We start from the raw sequence: 18,729 nt of genomic DNA, 5'->3' as shown, positions 1-18,729 counted from the left end.
ACATCAGATTCCCATCCCCAAACCATAAAACCTAACGGATTTATCTAGACTTGGCCCTCCTTACAGATGGTGAAGAGTCTTTTCTTGGAGAGGGTCATGTTGTCTGTCCCTCTCAGTATCTGGAGAGAAACTGGCCAGGGACAAAGGAAGGGAAAAAACTAAAAATTCCTTTGTCCCAGTTTGAATTCCTACCTGCACTTCTATTGGCTGACTGCTACCTGGCTAGGTACAGTTAACATCTTAGTCCCCAGGCTGCTGGCCATCCCTCATGACTATGACAGATCCCTATTTGGGTTAGTAGATGAGCATGTGTGTAAGTGTTGTCTGGTATAGACATGGGATTAAACACATACTTAAGTGTTTTCTAGTACTGGCCTTTGGTGTCTATTTACATGTTTGTGCCGTTGGCAGCAGGGTTGAGTAGAATGAGCAGCACCCTCATATGAAGCATACACTAGACTGAGCTGTGTCATGGCTGAAAATCTTAGTGATCCTTGCTCTGAGCAAACTCAGCAGCTCCTCTCCCAACTCCCTGCTAATCAAGGGGGAGGTGGCATTGCTCCTGCTGAGTGCTGAAAAATACATAATGCAACTAAAACCCAATCGGGATATATCCAGTGTACTGTTGTTGTGTGGAGCCAATAAGACGTTACTTCATCCAACTTATTTTCCCAGTTAGGATTGTCAGGGAAAGAAGCAGCCCTGTACAGTGCTGGTAGATAAGCCAGGCAAAGGTCCAGAATTCATAGCATTCTCCCCTTTCACAGCAACTGCCTTATTTTCCAGAGTGCTGTTCAGTGTTTAAGTCCAACTATATCAATTTTACATCAGGGGTTTGTTACATTTAGGAAACAAAGAACCATTTAGACCCACTTTGTTCTTGGATGAGAAAAAAATGCTGGACAGAATTGAACTGAACTCTTTATGTTTTTACATGCGTATATTTACTCATGTTAGCAATGGAGTCAGTCACAACGTTAGTTAGAAACACAGCACCATTGAAAGGAATGGATGCCTGGACTCTTACTTAATGTGGATTCCATCTTCTTGTTTATTTCACCAGTCCCTGAAACATTTAGGGTCATGGATGCTGTTTGTATGATAGTAGCGCCTGAGGCCCCAACTGAGTTTTGGGTGTGTTGTTTTACTGTTGTGTGTGCTGTATGAAGACTATGAAAGACTGCCTCTGCTCCAAAGAGCTTATACTTCTAAATCACAAGAGTGACAGGGGCTTGGAGGGGAAAATGAGCCATGGAGAGGTGAAGTGTCTTCAGTGGTGAGGTGCGAACTGGGGATGTAAAATCCCATTTAATCCCATTAATCGATTAAAGGGCAGGCAGGCAGCTCTCCAGCCTGGTCCAGAGCAACCCCTGCCTGTGTCATGCCCAGGCTTGCCATCGACAGGGGCTTTTCCGGACCACCGAACAGCCACTGCTTGTGATGCGCCTGGGTCCACCACAGACAGGGACTGCTCTGGACTGCCAGATCAGCTCCTGTCTGCGGCAGGCCCCATGAGACTGGAGCAGCTCCCTGCCCACAGTGGGCAAGGAACTATTCCAGCCCCCACCAGTTAACCAGAACCAGTAAGCATCATCCTTTAAGGATGATGCTTCCCAGTTAATCGATTAACCTTTCACAACCCTCGTGTGAACACAGTCCAGATCTCCTGGGTTCCATGTACACTCTGTCCACTAGCGTACACTACCACAACAGTTTCAAGGGGGAAATTCTGCCATTGTTAAAGAATGGCTCTTCAAGTATTTAAAAAAAATGAAGATTCACTTACTTTCACGGATAATGTTGTGATCTTTTCTAGAGTTTCTAAGAAACTTTTGAACTTAGTGAAAATCAGAAAAAATAGCAAATTTTTCTTTTTACAAAAAGTGTTTTCCATTTTCTGACCAACTCTAAATTTTCCATAATGCAATTCATTGTGATAAGAATTTGTGTGATACTTTGTCTAGTCTACTTTGTGCCTATGTTATGTTCCTCTGTTTTGTATCTCTGTCTGTGTTGTAAGCTTCTTTGTTAAATTTGTCAAATTATGCTTACCCAGGGACTTGTATATCAGTGTGAAAGAGTACTGCCTGCTGTCATACCGGGTTGTCCTATGAGCTTATGAGATTGCACAAGCCAAGTTTACATCAGGACAGAATTTGAATCAAAGACATTTTTTTGCTGCTACAAAAATGGATTGGTGGTCCAGTAGCTGACACTTTGACTCAGCACAGAATCAATGCCTCAGTATATTGTTAAGGGCATTGTGATGCTGAAAGTACTGGCTTTTGCATGAGGCACCAGTAGGAGGCATCCTGACTTGTTCTGGTACAAAAAGATGCTGTTGGATTTGTATTTAACAGTAGTGATGTTAATTCAAATCCTGTAATTGACCAAATTTCCCTACAAATGCAACTGGATATAATATTTATTTCCATTGTCTCCCTTAAACTGTTGCGTAATGTTGGGATGTGCTCTTTCAAAAGCTGCCACATTTCATCCAAGAGGTTGCCTTTTCAGAGAGGGTGAAGTGAATCAGAAATGTTCCTTGCTTGCCTTATGTTGTGAGGAACAATTAAAGTTTGAAAATGTTTCATGTTCTCTAAGGGTACCTCTACATTGAAACACTATTTCGAAATAACTTTTTCCCCTCTCAACACACCAGGCTGTTATTTTGAAATAGCGTCAAAATACTGTCAAGGTGGAGGACTTCTTACTCCGACTCCTGTAACCCTCGTTGTACGAGGAGTAAGGGAAGTCGAAGGAAGAGTGCTCTATTTTGAAATAAATGCTGTGTAGATGCTTCCTATTTTGAATAAGATATACAATTGATGTAGCTCAATTTGTGTAGTTTATTTCGAGTTAAGCCTTGCAGTGTAGACGCACCCTAAATTAATGGTTGTCATAAAGATGGAAAATATTAAAATAAAGAACCTAGTTAGACAGATATCCTGGAGATTTTAGGCAAACATACTAGGAGTTTGGCAAAGGAAAGAGCTGAAAAAAAATGAGCAAGGCCCTGAGAATTTGGCCCATTGAATGTATGATATGGGGTCAACAGTATTCATGTAAGGTGTGATAATAAAAATTGTATGTAGGGACCGGTGTCTTTTCTGTATTACTTAAATCAAGAAGCCAGACAATTTGTGAGGCCAAAACAGCCCTAGAGAGTGACACTGGACAGTAAATTATGAGTGTGGATAAAAAACCAATGTGATCTCGATCGGCAAGTACAGAGACCCCATCATAGAACATGGAGGTCACAGTCTCTTCCATGACAAATCTAGAAAGATAGCTCCTGGAACACTGTGTTCATTTCTGCCTAAATGAACACTGGAATAGTACTAACAACCCTGAGGAAACAGAGAGAAGAGCAACACAATGAGAAATTTGTCTGGGATTGATTTAAGAAAAAACATTGAAAGAATTGAATTTGTGTAGCTAAGTAGCAACTGTGAGGTAACGACATAGTGGAGCACAAGTTTTGAAAGGGTATAAACACCAAAGTTGGAGAGGGATGAGCTAGAAAGATGCAAAGGGGTATATACATAACTAGCAGTAATGGGATGAATTTAAGAAAGGGATACTTCAGGCTGGATCAGGGAAAAACTTCTGACTGGGATTAGGCTGCAGCATTCACTTGACTGGAGAAAGCAGCAGATGATAATATGCAGTACTGTTTGATACAATCCTGCTTTGGCAAGGCACACAGCAGATGACCAAATGTGGCTTTTCATCTCTAGTTTAGAGTATTCTGTGTATAGTTAATTTAAAATCAACAAGATTTTGAAGCCAAATACCATTGTTGTTTTTTTAATCCAGTGAAGATATTCAGCCCTGCTGCTTCCAAATATTTCTTTACATGCCAATTCATAAACATTTTACAAAGCTGAGCTGGGGTTTACTGTCTAGTCAGAAGCCTTTGCCCTTTGGCTATTGAGGCCACAGTCGTTGTTCAGTACTTGATGAATTCTATGTTTCTGATCCTGATGTGTTTGGGGAAAGCTTAGCACTGCCTGAGGGATGCAGGGGGCTTTTATCTCAACAATATATTGTATAAGGCTGGGTTATATCCTGGCTGGTATTTCACTAGCCTGGCTGCTGCTGTTTGTATGGATTTGTCAGTTTTCTGAAAAATAATTTAATTTGCCAGTGATTTTTTTAATGTAAATCTAAAAATGTGCACTGGTATCACAGTGCACAGGCATATCTAATGTTCAATGCTTCTGTGTGTAGGTAAGGGTGCTGCAGTGTTCCCTCTTTTCTGCAGCTTAAGCGAAAATAGACCAAATCTGTTCAACAGACAACAGCTGTCTGCCCAGCAACATGCAAGCGCACCCTGCATGTGTGTGTGAGAGGGTTTGTGTCATGTGAGACCGAGGAGATGTGTGATTTTCTTTGTGTTGTGATGTGTGCTGTTAGCAAACTTATCTACGTGGGTTAGCTCTTTGAATAATATATATGGCCAGGGGCAGATGACCGTTTTGCGGGGCCCCGGGCAGCATAATTCCGCAGGCCCCCCCTTTGCCACGGCGCATGCGCAGTGATGCCATGCGCATGTGCAGCGGCGCCATGGCGCATGCGCGGGGCTTTCTGAAGCGCGGGGCCTGGGGCGGCCGCCCCGTTCGCCCTGCCCTTTATCCGCCCCTGTATATGGCTGTTGAGTGGGGGGTTGCAGAATTGCTTTGTGGTTGAAGGTTGGGGATGTGCAGGCTTGCCTGGTGAATAAGGGGGGTGCCAGGGTTTTTTACATTTTAAATGTGATACCCCTATGTACATATGAATGAATCAGCTCTTCTGGTATAAAACACTTACATATTCTGAAGGGGGGATCTGGCACTTAGCTTCACTGCACTGCAGTGATAGGAGTTCACGTACAACAGGGGTGAGGAATAATTTTTGATTGGGGGGTCCACATCAAGGATCTGGTAAATGGTCAAGGGCCACATTACTGTATGATATTTATGAAGGCAGTGCGGGGTCTGGGATGAAGGTTGGATGCAGAAGGGAGCTCAGGGTAGGAGATTAGAATGCAGGAGGGAGTGTGGGATCTGGGAGGAAGTTTGGATGAAGGAGTGGGTTGTGATCCGGGGTAGGGGATTGGAGTAAAGGAGGGGGAGTAGGATCTGGAAAGGGGGTATGGATGCAGGAGTGGGGGTATAGAAGTTTTGGATTGTGGCCTGGGGCAGGAGTGCAGGAGGGGAGAGAGGATTTGGTCTGTGACCTTGGTCAGGGAGTTAGGCTGTGGGAGGAGGTGGGGTACAGCTCCTGGCCAGCAGCTCATCAGGAATCTCAGGAAGCCTTCCTACCTGCCATGCACCCACACGTCACTTAAAGCATTTAGCTACTGGGGCCACATGCATTCCCATCACAGTCTCACTGCTCCCATTGGACAGTTTCCAGCCATTGGGAGCTGCCTGGGTTGTGACTGTGGGGCAGGCAATGCATGGAGGGCCCCTCTATAGCGCATGGCACAGAGAAATGCACCATGACCCCTGCAGCTGGCTGCTTTGAGTGATGTGAAGGGGCGCAACAGGCAGGGAGCTTACCCAAGGCTCTCGATGGGCTGTGAGACTGAGGTGGGTCAGATCTGTCAGGCCGTATTTTGCCCACCCCAACATAGAATGTTATTGCAGTATCTGGAATTCTCAAAGCACTATTGAATGTGCAGGGGAATGTTCCTAGAGGCATTATCTGATTGATCCTATTCCCTCCCTCAGAGAGAGCCAAGCTGACTAATATTTATGAAATCAGCTTAACTAATGTTTACCTGTTGGACAGATATATTGCGTATGGGGTTGTTGGTTTTGTTTTTGTTTTTTTGTTGCGGTCTTCTTTAGCTCTTATTTACTGAATCAATAAAGGTAATTTTTCAATTTTTTACCAATATACTTCCTCCTTGTATTCTATGGAGCATTTGCTTCGTTCTTTACCAGAACATCTTAACTGTCTTAAATATATTAGAATTCCTAGTTCAGAATTGCCATCTTAATATTACTAGGGGGAAGGCATTAACCAAAGTGCCTGAGAGATTCAGAGGCCACATCTGTGCTATTGGCTCTATGGCTGCAGTTTGACATCTCTATGCTGTTGTAAGTAACCCCATAGTGTAAACGCCAACGATAGGGATCAGAGGATCTCTTCTGTCACTGTAGGAACTCCACCACTCTGAGCAAAGTTGCTAGGTCAATCGAAGCATTTCCATTGACTTGATTGCATCTACAGTGGGGTTAGATTAGCATATGGCACTCAGAGAGGTGGATTTTTACATTCCTCACTATGTCAGCCTAAGTTTTATATGTGATTGGGCCTCAGTTTTACCTCCAAATGCCATCATTTGCAATGGTTCATGATCACTTGTTGCACAGTTCTTTTAAATTGCTATAGATTCAAATCTTGGTTCCATAAATTAACACCTAAAGTATGCACAATATTATTATAATTATTATGTCTTGTTATAAACCTGATGCTCTCTCAATTGAAGTCTTCAGAAAGACTCTTAGTGATTTCAGTGGGCATTGACTCAGATCCTGAATATATTATAACATGTTATTATCATGCAGACAATTCAAGGCAACACTCTGTGGATGAGCTGTGAGCAATTGCACTTAAATGATAAGGTTGAATCTTCATGCCATCAATGTTTCAGTCCTTTCTCAAGACTGAACAAATTACTTTTACTCAGTTGTTACTCAGGGCATCAGTAATTGGCCCTGCTAAAAGCCCCTTATTTTTATTTTTTGTCCATTTCTCTCTTTCTCCCCCAAAGTGTGTGTGTTTGTCATGTTTTATTCAGTGCACTTAAGAGAGGGGTCCACTCTTGATTTCCTTCTGTGTGGTGGGGCTAGAATGAGATCCCACCTGAATGAGCATATACATTTACCACTTCACCAGTAAAAGGCTGCTGCTGCTGCTAACATTAGTAGAAATTTCACAGGATCAGGAGAAAAAGAATCATAGAGGATATTCAATACCAACAGACTGGTCAGAAAAATTAATGCACAAAGTAAATCTTCTGCCAGGAAAAATTTGAACTCCCAAACCTCCATCCGACACTGCACAGGCTGTACTTTCTCTCCTTGTGCTACCATGAGGCCTGATCTGAAACTCACTGAAATCCACACACAGCTCTCATTCCATTGACTTTCATGGGCTTTAGATTGGGCCCAGATCCAGCAGGCCCTAATGCTCTTTTATATTAAAGTTCAGATTGCCACGCAAAATTCAAGTATTCAGCTAAACAATATTTACATTCCCAAATCATCATCCTCTTGTAATTTGCATCAACATTTTTATTGGCCTGGGGCAACAACCAAAGTTTGTTGTCCTGGCTGTAAAGGAATTGCTCAGGTAGTAATGAAAGTGGTCAAACAAAAGTAGGCATGTGGTTGAGGGAAAGGTTTATCATTGTCTACAGAAATGAAAGCCACATCACATCAGTCTAGCCCCCAGCCCCTGTCAATTCTTCCCTCTTCTCTGTTCTGCCTTACCACTCCCACATAAATATATTCTGAGCACCCACTCCAGCCTCATCTCTGTTCTTTCTGGGGTTCTTCTCCTCCTTTCCCAGACCTGTACGCTTGTGCTGCTCAGGAGAAATCCAGATGATACCCAGTGGATTAGCAGAGCACCCACAGCTAGATTTTGTGTTTCTGTGGTGCACATTTACACATGCCTCAGTGCACATAAACTTTTTATTCTGCACATGGCTGGAAAAAATCCACACATGATGGGGAAGATTAGAGGTCACATCAGTTCCCTCCCACCTTATACATCTTACAGACTGGCAAGGGGTAGCTCCCGGGATTCTTCACCCCACTTGTTCCCTTCCCAGGGGGTTGCCCAAGGAGAGAGAAGTAGAGGAGCTGACATGGAAGGAGGACGTGGAGCTGATCTGCTGGGCTCTTGTTGCTTCCTGTCACCTCCTTTGAGACACCTTCAGTTTCTCAGGTGGGGAGAGAGTGTTCCCTGTTTCCTGCAGCATACTAGATGGCCACTATGGCCCAACAGGGGAGCGAATGCACTCTGTGACCTGACCTGTTATTCCATTTTATTTCTTGGGTTGATAACCTATTGCAGCCTGGCACGCCTTCAGCACTGTGCTCAGGAATGGGGATGCAATAGTGGCAGAGGACACGACGCTCCCAACAGAAGCAGTGGAGTCTGCTGTACCTTTTCATTTCCCAGACAGATTCTTAAAGCTGAAGATAATCCAGCAATGGCAGCATTTTGCCCATAGTTATGGGAAGCACATTAGGCACACACAGAGTTCTATACTTCTTGGCCTAAGGAATTGTTTCCTATACACATGCTTATATTAACAGAATGCAATTAATTCCCTGTCCTTTTGACTCCTCCCAAAGTTAATGTGTAGCAACACATTTCATAGAGCTGAAGACAAATGATAACACTTGTGATCCCACCCTGAAGTCTATGAAATAGTGACACTTACAGACATAGGCTCAAATTGAAAGACCATAATAGAGTCCATCGTATATCCAGTTTTTTAAAAAGCACTATATTGAGCGTTTGTCTTTAAATACAATTTCTCTTTCTCCGTTCTAGGACAAGATTTTCTTTTTAAATTAGTAACTATATAATTCCTCACCCCCTATAACTAGCTTTTTGATAGCTCATATGGAGAGCTGCTGGAGACAGATGCTTTCTGAAATTTGGGGCTGGATCAGTAAAAAAATAACGGGAGCAGATGTTTTTAATTCATAAAGTGCATCAGATACATTTTTAGTGAATACACTTAGGGCCAGATTTTCCAAAGAGCAGGTTACATATCCCGATTAGGCACTTAAAGGGTGACCAGATTTTCAGTACGGCTCAGCTGCTACTAACTCCCACTGTTCACAATGTGAGCTGATGGATTCTGGGCTCATTTGGAAATCTGGCTACTTCTTTAGGTGACTAAATGGGAGCAGTTGATTGCTAAGCACTTCTTAAAAATCTGTCCCATATCTCTGAGCACTGAATGTTGATAATTACAGTAAACCAAAACACATATGTGGATAATATCCTATATTTGACTATAACTTTCTATATATGATGGATCTCTAATTTACCGTGATATTAAGCATTTTAATTTAAATTATGATAATGAGGATTAACTGCAGGTTATGATTCTAGCATTTATTTTCATGCAAGTGAAATAATTTGTTCTTTCTGCTTTCTAGCTCTTTCTCGCCTTTCATTTCAACTTCACAGTATTTTGTAAAACAGGCCGACCTGCTGTTTTGATCACTTTCACATCACCTCAAAATTTTTTTTGCATGGTTCTTTATTTAAAAAACAAACAAAAAATTGTGTTTTGAAAATGTCTTGTGATCTGTTTTTAAGGCGTTGAAATGATCTGCCAAAATCTCCACATGTGAACAGACTGTCTTGCAGTGCACAGTGTGCAAACGACATAAGGAGACTTAACCCTGTATTTGTGCTTCTGTGGAAGGACTAGACACTAGCTCTCCTGGCATCTGAGGACAGGGGGATTCTAGTGCTTCTAGAAATGCTAAAAGCCTCAGAAGGTGGAGAATATAATTTGTGAGACAGAGCTGAGTCTCTCTGTGCTACCTCTGCATTGCTAGAGACACTGTGCTTTTCTTGATGCATACCTCCATTCTCAAAATGCAGGCAGTATCTTAAATCATGATCTCGCCTCTACATCTACAGTTGGTTCAGTTGTCAGATTTTAATGGCAGGCAGACTTTTAAATGGGTAGCTTGCTATTGCATTCCTCTGTGTATCTTTTGAGTCCCTCATTTCCTGTATTTTTATGGAGCACTTGACATTTCTAATGGTTTGCCTTTTCTCACTTTTTCTTTGCAGCTGATATTATTTCTACAGTTGAGTTCAATCACACTGGAGAATTACTGGCTACCGGGGACAAGGGAGGTCGGGTTGTTATATTCCAAAGGGAACCTGAGGTATGTTTGTTACTGCTTCCAGTCATAATTGCTAGCTAAGTTTTTTTTTTCTTGTACAAACTGCTGAGCTCTAATGTATTTTTTTTGAATCTATCAAGAATAATGAAAATTGAATGTTACCTATTTTGAGAGGGGCAGGAGGTGGAGCGTCATTCTGTTAATTGCTCCATTGTGGAAACAATGGGTAGGAATAAATGGTAAATTTTCAGATTGGAGAGGGGTAACTAGTGGTGTACCCCAAGGGTCAGTCCTGGGACCAATCCTTTTCAACTTATTCATAAATGATCTGGAGAAAGGGGTAAGCAGTGAGGTAGTAAAGTTTGCAGATGATACCAAACTGTTTAGGATAGTCAAGACAGAAGCAGACTGTGAGGGACTCCAAGAAGATCTCACCAAACTGAGTGATTGGGCAACAAAATGGCAAATGAAATTTAATGTGGATAAGTGTAAAGTAATGCACATCGGGGAAAAATAACCCCAACTATACGTACAGTATGATGGGAGCTAATTTGGCTACGACAAATCAGGAAAGAGATCTTGGAGTTATCGTGGACAGGTCTCTGAAAACTTCCACACAGAGTGCAGCGGCGGTCAAAAAGCCAAATAGGATGCTAGGAATTATTAGGAAAGGGATAGAAAATAAGACCCAGAATATCTTACTGCCCCTGTATAAAACTATGGTACGCCCACATCTTGAATACTGTGTACAGATGTGGTCTCCTCACCTCAAAAAAGATATTTTGGCCTTGGAAAGGGTTCAGAAAAGGGCAACTAAAATGATTAGGGGTTTGGAATGGGTCCCATATGAGGAGAGGTTAAAGCGACTGGGATTTTTCAGTTTAGAAAAGAGGAGACTGAGGGGGGATATGATAGAGGTCTATAAAATCATGAGTGGTGTGGAGAGGGCTGATAAAGAAAAGTTATTTATTAGTTCCCATAATAGAAGAACTAGAGGACACCAAATGAAATTAATGGGTAGCAGGTTTAAAACTAATAAAAGAAGGTTCTTCTTCACACAGCGTGTTGTCAACCTGTGGAACTCCTTGCCAGAGGAGGCTGTGAAGGCTAGGACTATAATAGAGTTTAAGGAGAAGCTGGATAAATTCATGGAGGTTAGGTCCATAAAAGGCTATTAGCCAGGGGATAAAATGGTGTCCTTGGCCTCTGTTTGTCAGAGGCTGGAGAGGGATGGCAGGAGACAAATCGCTTGATCATTGTCTTCGGTCCATCCTCTCTGGGGCACCTGGTGCTGGCCACTGTCGGCAGACAGGATACTGGGCTAGATGGACCTTTGGTCTGACCCAGTATGGCCGTTCTTATGTTCTTATGTTTTTATGTTCTTATGTTCTAAATTCTGCTCCCCTTCATTTGTAGTGTACATACGGAATAAGTAGTGTCATAGCATTCTCCTGTATTGATTTGGAGAATGCTTTACACTGTCATCTCCACCAGTATTTGGTCAGTGGATGGGATTAAAGAGGAAACTATATGCACACTGAGAAGGAGAATCAGTCAGGTATTGTAGCCTGTATGCTCGGCAGCGACAGGATGGATTGAAAAGATCTGTATTTGTTACTTGTTTGGCAGCTTATTCGGAAAGTAGTAAAAGATGGCTAGGGGAAAATTGTCCTGATTTTCACCTTTTTACACCCACTTTGCAATCCCTTTACCAGAGAGTTTTCATAAGAATCAGACCTTCTGTGTTGTGGATAGACTGTGAAAGTATTGTGGTCTTTTGACAGTAGTAGGGCCCTGGAAGGGGCGAGGACAGGTCATTCTTTGGTTTGTACCTGAATGTTGAGAGGTAAGGTATGTGCAGCAAGATGATAAAAGGAGGATGGATTGGAGGAGGGTTCTGGCTCCTCTCTGGAAGAACATTGCGTGTACATTAGTATGAAGAGTATGGGATATTACCCTGGGGCATGTAGAGATGGAATGCAGAGAAGTTATGAGGTGTGGCTAAACATTTCCCAGGGATTCAGGAAATGGTCAGAGTTAAGTCTGTTTGTTAAAATTAAATACTGACTTCCCAGATTGTTGGACATGATTTTTTAATAAGCATTACATATTTATGATATTTTTACTGAAGTAATTCCTCTTTTGCATTCTTAATGCTCTTAACAAAATACTTTTGTCTGGATATTGAAATGAATTTTAATGCCTGTGGGAAACTATTTTGTCGCAATGAAAGCAATCTGTCAATAGCATGTTTTAAACTTAAAATGAAATAATATTTTTAGAATTGTTACATTTCTTGTGACTACTAGCTTACTCCAGTCATCTCAGAAGCTGGAGATAAAATACTGGCATCATCAGACACGTTATTGTTTCTCCATGTTCTTCACAGAGTAAAAATGAGCCTTACAGTCAGGGGGAATACAATGTTTACAGCACGTTCCAGAGCCATGAGCCTGAATTTGATTATTTGAAGAGCTTGGAGATAGAGGAAAAAATAAACAAGATCAAATGGCTACCACAGCAGAATGCAGCCCACTCCCTTCTGTCAACAAATGGTAAGATAGAAGAACCAGCACAGGAAGTGTCAACATTTTGCTCTGGCCCATTCCAGTGCTGCTAGTCATTCTTGCCCACTATTTCCCAATCTTGTTTAAAATTACATTTCACTTTCAGTATTTTTCAGTTTCAGAATGTACTAAGAAAATGTGTTACGTGGATGTGCTATTCACTATTTGTAAGTTTTATTCACATTCACAGAGGATTCCTATCTGAGTGTTCATGAGGCATTTAGGGATGGTGAGTGGTGAAATTTTTCAGTGATCAAATAGAAAAATCATTTGTTCAGCTCTAATTAGGGACCTAGCCACTTTTGCTAGTAATTTGCAGTTCTGGTCTGAAAAGGAAATATGTGAAAATGGGACAGTCTTACTCAATAACTATGCTTTGTCTGTGTATGCAGAACTATATCTGCTGACATAAGTAAACAAAATAAGGGGTTTAATGCTTTTTTTCTCCCATTGGCCCTTTAGAACCAATTCATCTGAGAGATGGATTACTTTTATTTCTAATACACTATCAACAGAATTTTTTACAACGTTCCAAATAGCTACATTTGGGTTTGTACAATAGAGAGCTACTGACATCGTCTTTGCAAAACACTTAGAATCTTCAGATGAAAAATGACATATAAAAGCTAATTAAGGGTTTGCAAAGGTGTCACTGTGGGAATGATTTGAAAGCACACAGTTGCACAGGTGTCAGAGGACATAATTTGACCTCAAGGACCTTCATTAATGTTAAGTATGCATGGCGTGGGTAAAGCCAGTTTGATTCCAGATGCCAGATTAAGTTGAGAGCACTCTTATGTAAAAAATGTTGTACTTGGAAAACTGAGCAAATTTAGAAATCACTGTCAGATAATAACATTGAACATCATAATACCACATTTAGACAATTGCTTTTCAGAAAAGAAGTGCCTTTTAAGGCAAGGTCAGTAAAACAATATGCACAGAGCAGAACATTAATGTCTAATACTGATCAATGTTTCCCAGTCGGCTTGCCTTGTAACTGGTTTAATGGCACCCAGCCCATTAGTAGAGCAGATTAGTAGATTTTTGTTTCTACTGGTAGTGCACATTCACGCGTGTCTTGGCACACACAACATTTATTCTGCACATAGCTGAAAAAAATCCGTACCTGGATGGGAAAGATTAGAGGGGAACAATAGTTGTGAAGTATTCAGGTACTACTATAGTGAGGTTCGTGTAACTATCTTAGATTAATAGCAATTGGTTATTGTTCAAACTTTTTTTTCCCTGAATCCTCTATTTGGATGCAGAATTAGAATAAGGCAGATCTAGAAATTAGGGTTAAAATCAAAAGCATGGTTGGGGTCAGAAAAGTGAGTGTATAAAAATGGAAACGAATTATGCAGCAGATCTTTTCCCATAGAGCAAATTCTACCCACAGATACAGAGATGTACAGCTCCCACCAAATTAAATGGAAGGCGTGCCCAGAGATCTGAGGTCTGAATTTGGCCCCATGTGTTTAATACTTGCTTCTAACAGAAACCAGTTTTCAGTACAGCAAGACCTGCTGCGGCTAACACCTGTGGGGGAGAGAGTTGGATTCCTTCCAGTTCACACCACCAGCAAATTTTTCAGCTATGTTCTGATTGCCACATCTTTATTAATGGAGGCAGATGGACCCCACTGCGACTTTCAGTCCCAGTGTGGACTTGCAGTGCCTGCAGTCAGCAAAATTGAAGTTTGACTTGTAAACTGAGCTAATTAGATATTATAATAATAAATCATTATGATTCATTGATAATTGTTTTCACTGAGAGGCCCAGTTTCTGACTAAGTTATATCATATAGCTCAGAATTTGTCTATGTAAAGCCTTTCATCTGAGGGTTTCAAATTACTTTCCAGACACTAATTAATTTAAGCTTCATAACACCCCTGAGACTCAATGAATATGGAACGTCACAGTGGCCATTTCTACAGTCCCTTTTCAAAGCATTTTAACACTTTAAATATTTAAGAGTCCAGAGGGCATATACAGGATGAAGACAATCAGCAAATATGGTCAATATAACCATTGGACAAATAAGTTTTCCTGCAAAAAATTGAGGTTCTAATCGATAGAGGTCAAATACTACCATGAGATGCATCTAATGTTGTTTCTTCGTATAGTATGCATTGACTTTAATAGCGAAAAGTTGGCTTGATAGCATCATTACTTTTTTTTTAAATGTATGAATAGATTGGTAGTTCGATAAGAATTCGTATTGAACTGTACACTTCATAATAAATGTGTCTATAAGCCATAAAGCAAACTAAATTGCAAAAAGGAAACTCAAGAGTATAACATATTTGATGTTAACTAAGTAAGCTGCTCAGCTATAGGTTGGTATAACTAAAGCCATAGATTGTAACTGTTCAGTATTAGAATTTTTATTGCATGAAGGTTAGAGGGTGAATCAAAACCTTTATATAAGCTACATCATAGCCATAATTAATGCAATTTGTTTTCTGGGAGAGGTGGGTTAACTGATTTTAAGGCAAGGAATTTTCAGAGTAAAACATGCTATAGAAATGAAATATGGCCACTTTTCTCCTATCAGATTGTATTCCTTTAAGGGACTGTGCAGTTCAAAGCTTCATTGTACAGTACATGGTTTGGCAGTGCCCTTTAAAGTCTGTCCTATTTTGTCTCTCTTTAATGCTGCCATATTGGTCCTGGCAGATTTTGTCACACCAGCAGTACTCTTTGTAAGCATACAATGAATTTGGGCATTTCAACAGACACTATTAGATCATATTCAGAGGCCTGGTCTATACTAAAGGGGAAAGTCAACGTAAGATATGCAACTCCAGTTACGTTAAATATGTATCTGGAGTCGAAGTATCTTAAATTTTGTTTTGGCACTGTCCACACAGGAGGAAGTCGACGGGAGCACGTGCTCCCATCAACTTCCCTTACTCCTCGTAGGAGGAGGACTACCAGTGCTGACAGGGGTGCCCTCTCACTTTGAATTAGTGGTCTTCACTTGACCCACTAATTCGAACCCCGGAAGATCAACTGCCTGCAGCAGTGTCGATCTTCTCTGTAGTGAAGACAAGTCCATTGGGAGCTCAGCTCAGTGCCCTGATCCCTCCACTTCAAAAAAGAGTATACGCCTCTACCACTTGAACTGAAGAAAGAGTTCCTCAGCTGACATTAGCGATAGGTCCCGGAGTGGTAGGAGCCAGGCACTAGAAGCCAGTACAAAATTCATATGCACCCAGCCAATGCATTTCAAAGGAAGGATTGAAATGGTTATCAACTCCCAGAACATTACTGTCTTTCCTGTTCCCCACTCCTCAGCCTCCTACCCCTTCCAGCGTGACACCTCTTCTTTAGAATATCTCTCTCTGTATCTCCTTGCTGCTGCTCTCCTGTCCATGCCTGTCTCTTGGAGAGAGAGAATTCCTAAATGCAGTCTCTGTTCTTCCCTGGTCTTTACTCTGCATGAGCCTTTGAGATTAAGATAAGTTTTTGCCTATTCTTGTCCGTTCATCAACTAGACAACTCATCCACCCAGTACTTTTATGGAATTTCTTCTGAATATCTTAGCAAACTGGCCCAAGTTCCATTGTTGTGTATCTTTCATAGGCAGAGACATAGGTTCAAGGGCATGTCTTGTACTGTGGACAGTTTTGGTCCACATCCCCTATTAAGTGCTGAGCAGGGTTATGAGAGCAGTTTCTGCTCATTTTGTTAGCAGGCAAAAATAGCCTGAGGTTGAGCTACTTGTAGGTTCAATAAATCCCTTGTGAGTCAGCAATTTTGCAGTTAGAAAAATAGGTCTGAGTTGCAAAATTGTGTTTAGATGAGTGCTCTGTTTTGGAAATATTTATTATTTTAAAAGTGAGTAACAGAGTTCAAAATCTCCTGGCTAATAGTAACTTTGGTTTCTTTTATTAAAAGATAAAACTATCAAATTATGGAAAATTACTGAACGAGATAAGAGACCAGAGGGATACAACTTAAAAGATGAAGAAGGGAAACTTAAAGATCTGTCTACTGTAACATCACTACAGGTGAGCTACTGGGCACTGTGAGAATTCTTTATTCAATGTGCAATTGATTCTCTTAGTGATAAAGTATATACTCTTGGGCCTTACTTCAGCAAAGTATTTAAGCACATGGATAACTTTACTCAAGTGCGTAAATTTACTCCTATTTACTGGATTGGAGCTCTAGGTCTGAAAATATTATCTTGAATTCCTGATTTCTCAGCAGCAAATATTTTATAAAGTAGTAACTTCTATGAAACATGAAAAATATCATCAATTTTAGCTAGTTAGTTTTTTCTAAAACTAGTCAGGTAGAGCATGGATTACCATTTTTCTAAGCAGGCTCCTCCCTCTTCTTGACTGAAATATTGTGTGTTAATGTAAAGTTTAACATAGAAGAAACAAAATACAGGACTATGTAGCACTTTAAAGACTAACAAGATGGTTTATTAGATGATGAGCTTTCGTGGGCCAGACCCACTTCCTCAGATGAAATAGTGGAAGAAAATAGTCACAGCCATATATACCAAAGGATACAATTAAAAAAAAATGAACACACATGAAAAGGACAAATCACATTTCAGAAGAGAAGGGGGATGCGGGGGGGGGGGGGGGGGGAAGGAAGGTGAATGCCTGTGAGTTAATGATATTAGAGGTGGGGAAGGGTAGATGTCTGTGAGTTAATAGTATTAGAGGTGATAATTGGGGAAGCTATCTTTGTAAAGGGTAAGATAGCTGGGGTCTTTGTTCAAACCCCCTTTAACATAGAGTTATCCTAACTTATCCAGAGCATTTGTTTGAAGCAATTGAGTTAAACCTAATGGGACAAATGTAAATCCATAGGCGTGCGCACAGGGTGTGCTTAGGCACACCCTAATGCAGAGGTGGACTGGCCCGGTGGGACGGAGCCACTGGACTCTGCACCCCTGCACCGGAGCCGGGAGCAGCGCCGGCAAGGAGGCCGGCAAGCTGACCCCGGCTGGGGAAGGTACCGGGCCAGGGGAAGGGAAGCTGTCAACCCAGGCAGCAGCGTCGGGAGAGGTCGGGGCTGCACCAGGGGTGGGGTCACGCGCAGCGCACTGGAGGGGGCGGTGCCACATCGGCGTGGCATTGCAGAGCCGTTTTTAAAAATGGCCAAGCCACGGATTGTGGAAGGAGACGCGCTGAGCGGAGCGTGGGGGAGCACAGCCTGGCTAGAGGCGGGACGGCGGCTGGGCTGGGGCTGCGAATGCCGAGCGGCCCAGCTCCAGGTCCGGTACATGGTTTGGAGCCTGGGCTGTGGGGACCTCTGGGGTCCGATCACAGCAGACTTCAGCCCTGCAAACTGGAAGGCAGAAGGTAGGAGGGGGAGGGGAAGGAGGAAAAATAGGGAGAAGGGGTGGGAGAGGAAAGGGCTTGTGCTGATGGGAGGCGGGCAGGTAGGAAAAGCAAAGGGGAAGGCACCAAGGGACAGGGTGGAGGAGAGACAAGTGCCCTGGGGGGGGAGGGTAAGTGGAGACAATGAGGAAAAGGGCAGGAGCCAGGAGGGGAGGTGTCAGTGGGAGGGGGGACAGGGTGATGCTGGGAGAGGAGAGGGTAAGGGCATTGGGGGCTAAAGAGGGGGAGGTGCTGGGAGAAGGCTTGAAAAGGGTGGGCATGAGGAAGGTGGGGATGGAGCAAGGCATGTGTGAGGGCACAGCGGCATGAGGGGAATGGGGGCAGAGGGTGGTGAGGGGGTGGGCATCAGGGGAAAAGAGGGCAAAGGGGGCAGGGGCAGTGAGGGAAGGGGGAGGCACCGGGAAGGTGCAGGTGCCAGGGGATTCTGGGGGTGAAGCAGAAGGGCTGACACCTGCAGGGGAGGGACCAGCACTGGAGGAGACAGGCAGGACAGGTGCGTAGAGGGAGATTTTAGGAGGGGAATGAGGAGCGGTAGGTCACATGATCAGAGTGGGGCTACTGGAGGAGTGGGCACAGGAGGGAGAGAAGGGCTGGTGGAGAGGGGCAGGTCTCAGGAAGGCTGAGGGCTGTGAGAAGGGCAGGCGTCAGGACAGCAGAGGAAGGTGAGGGGTTGGGGGCAGCAGGCACCAGGGGACGTTATGGAGCAAGGGGAGGAGACATGGCAGCAGAGGGAAAAGGTAGACATTTATAAGATATTCATTAATAACTTGGGTGCCACAGTAGCACATCCAAACAAGCCACATGAACTCAGTACTGGTGCACATCATAAAATTCATTCTGCTCATGGGAGGAAACTCTTAGAGGGAACATTTCCCCCAGCCTCTCCGCCCCTGAGTTAATGTCACA

The 18,729-nt window shown here is 42.6% G+C and overlaps 1 protein-coding gene across 8 annotated transcripts in view; it reads left to right on the top strand.

Annotated features, from left to right (window-relative positions):
- PPP2R2C (protein phosphatase 2 regulatory subunit Bgamma) overlaps positions 1-18,729 on the top strand; it is a 320,765-nt gene that overhangs the window by 230,024 nt on the left and 72,012 nt on the right. For all 8 annotated transcript variants that reach the window (XM_025187313.2, XM_014576070.3, XM_006128213.4 and 5 more), the window contains 3 exons: positions 9,829-9,926; positions 12,274-12,439; positions 16,358-16,470. In XM_025187313.2, coding sequence (XP_025043098.2) covers positions 9,829-9,926; positions 12,274-12,439; positions 16,358-16,470 — 377 coding nt within the window. The remainder of the gene's footprint in view (positions 1-9,828; positions 9,927-12,273; positions 12,440-16,357; positions 16,471-18,729) is intronic.

This window comes from Pelodiscus sinensis, chromosome 5, assembly GCF_049634645.1.
Source record: "Pelodiscus sinensis isolate JC-2024 chromosome 5, ASM4963464v1, whole genome shotgun sequence".
In the NCBI taxonomy this organism is placed as follows: Eukaryota; Metazoa; Chordata; order Testudines; family Trionychidae; genus Pelodiscus; species Pelodiscus sinensis.
The sequence above is the reverse complement of the archived record's forward strand: the minus strand, read 5'-3'. Positions and strand labels throughout refer to the sequence as shown.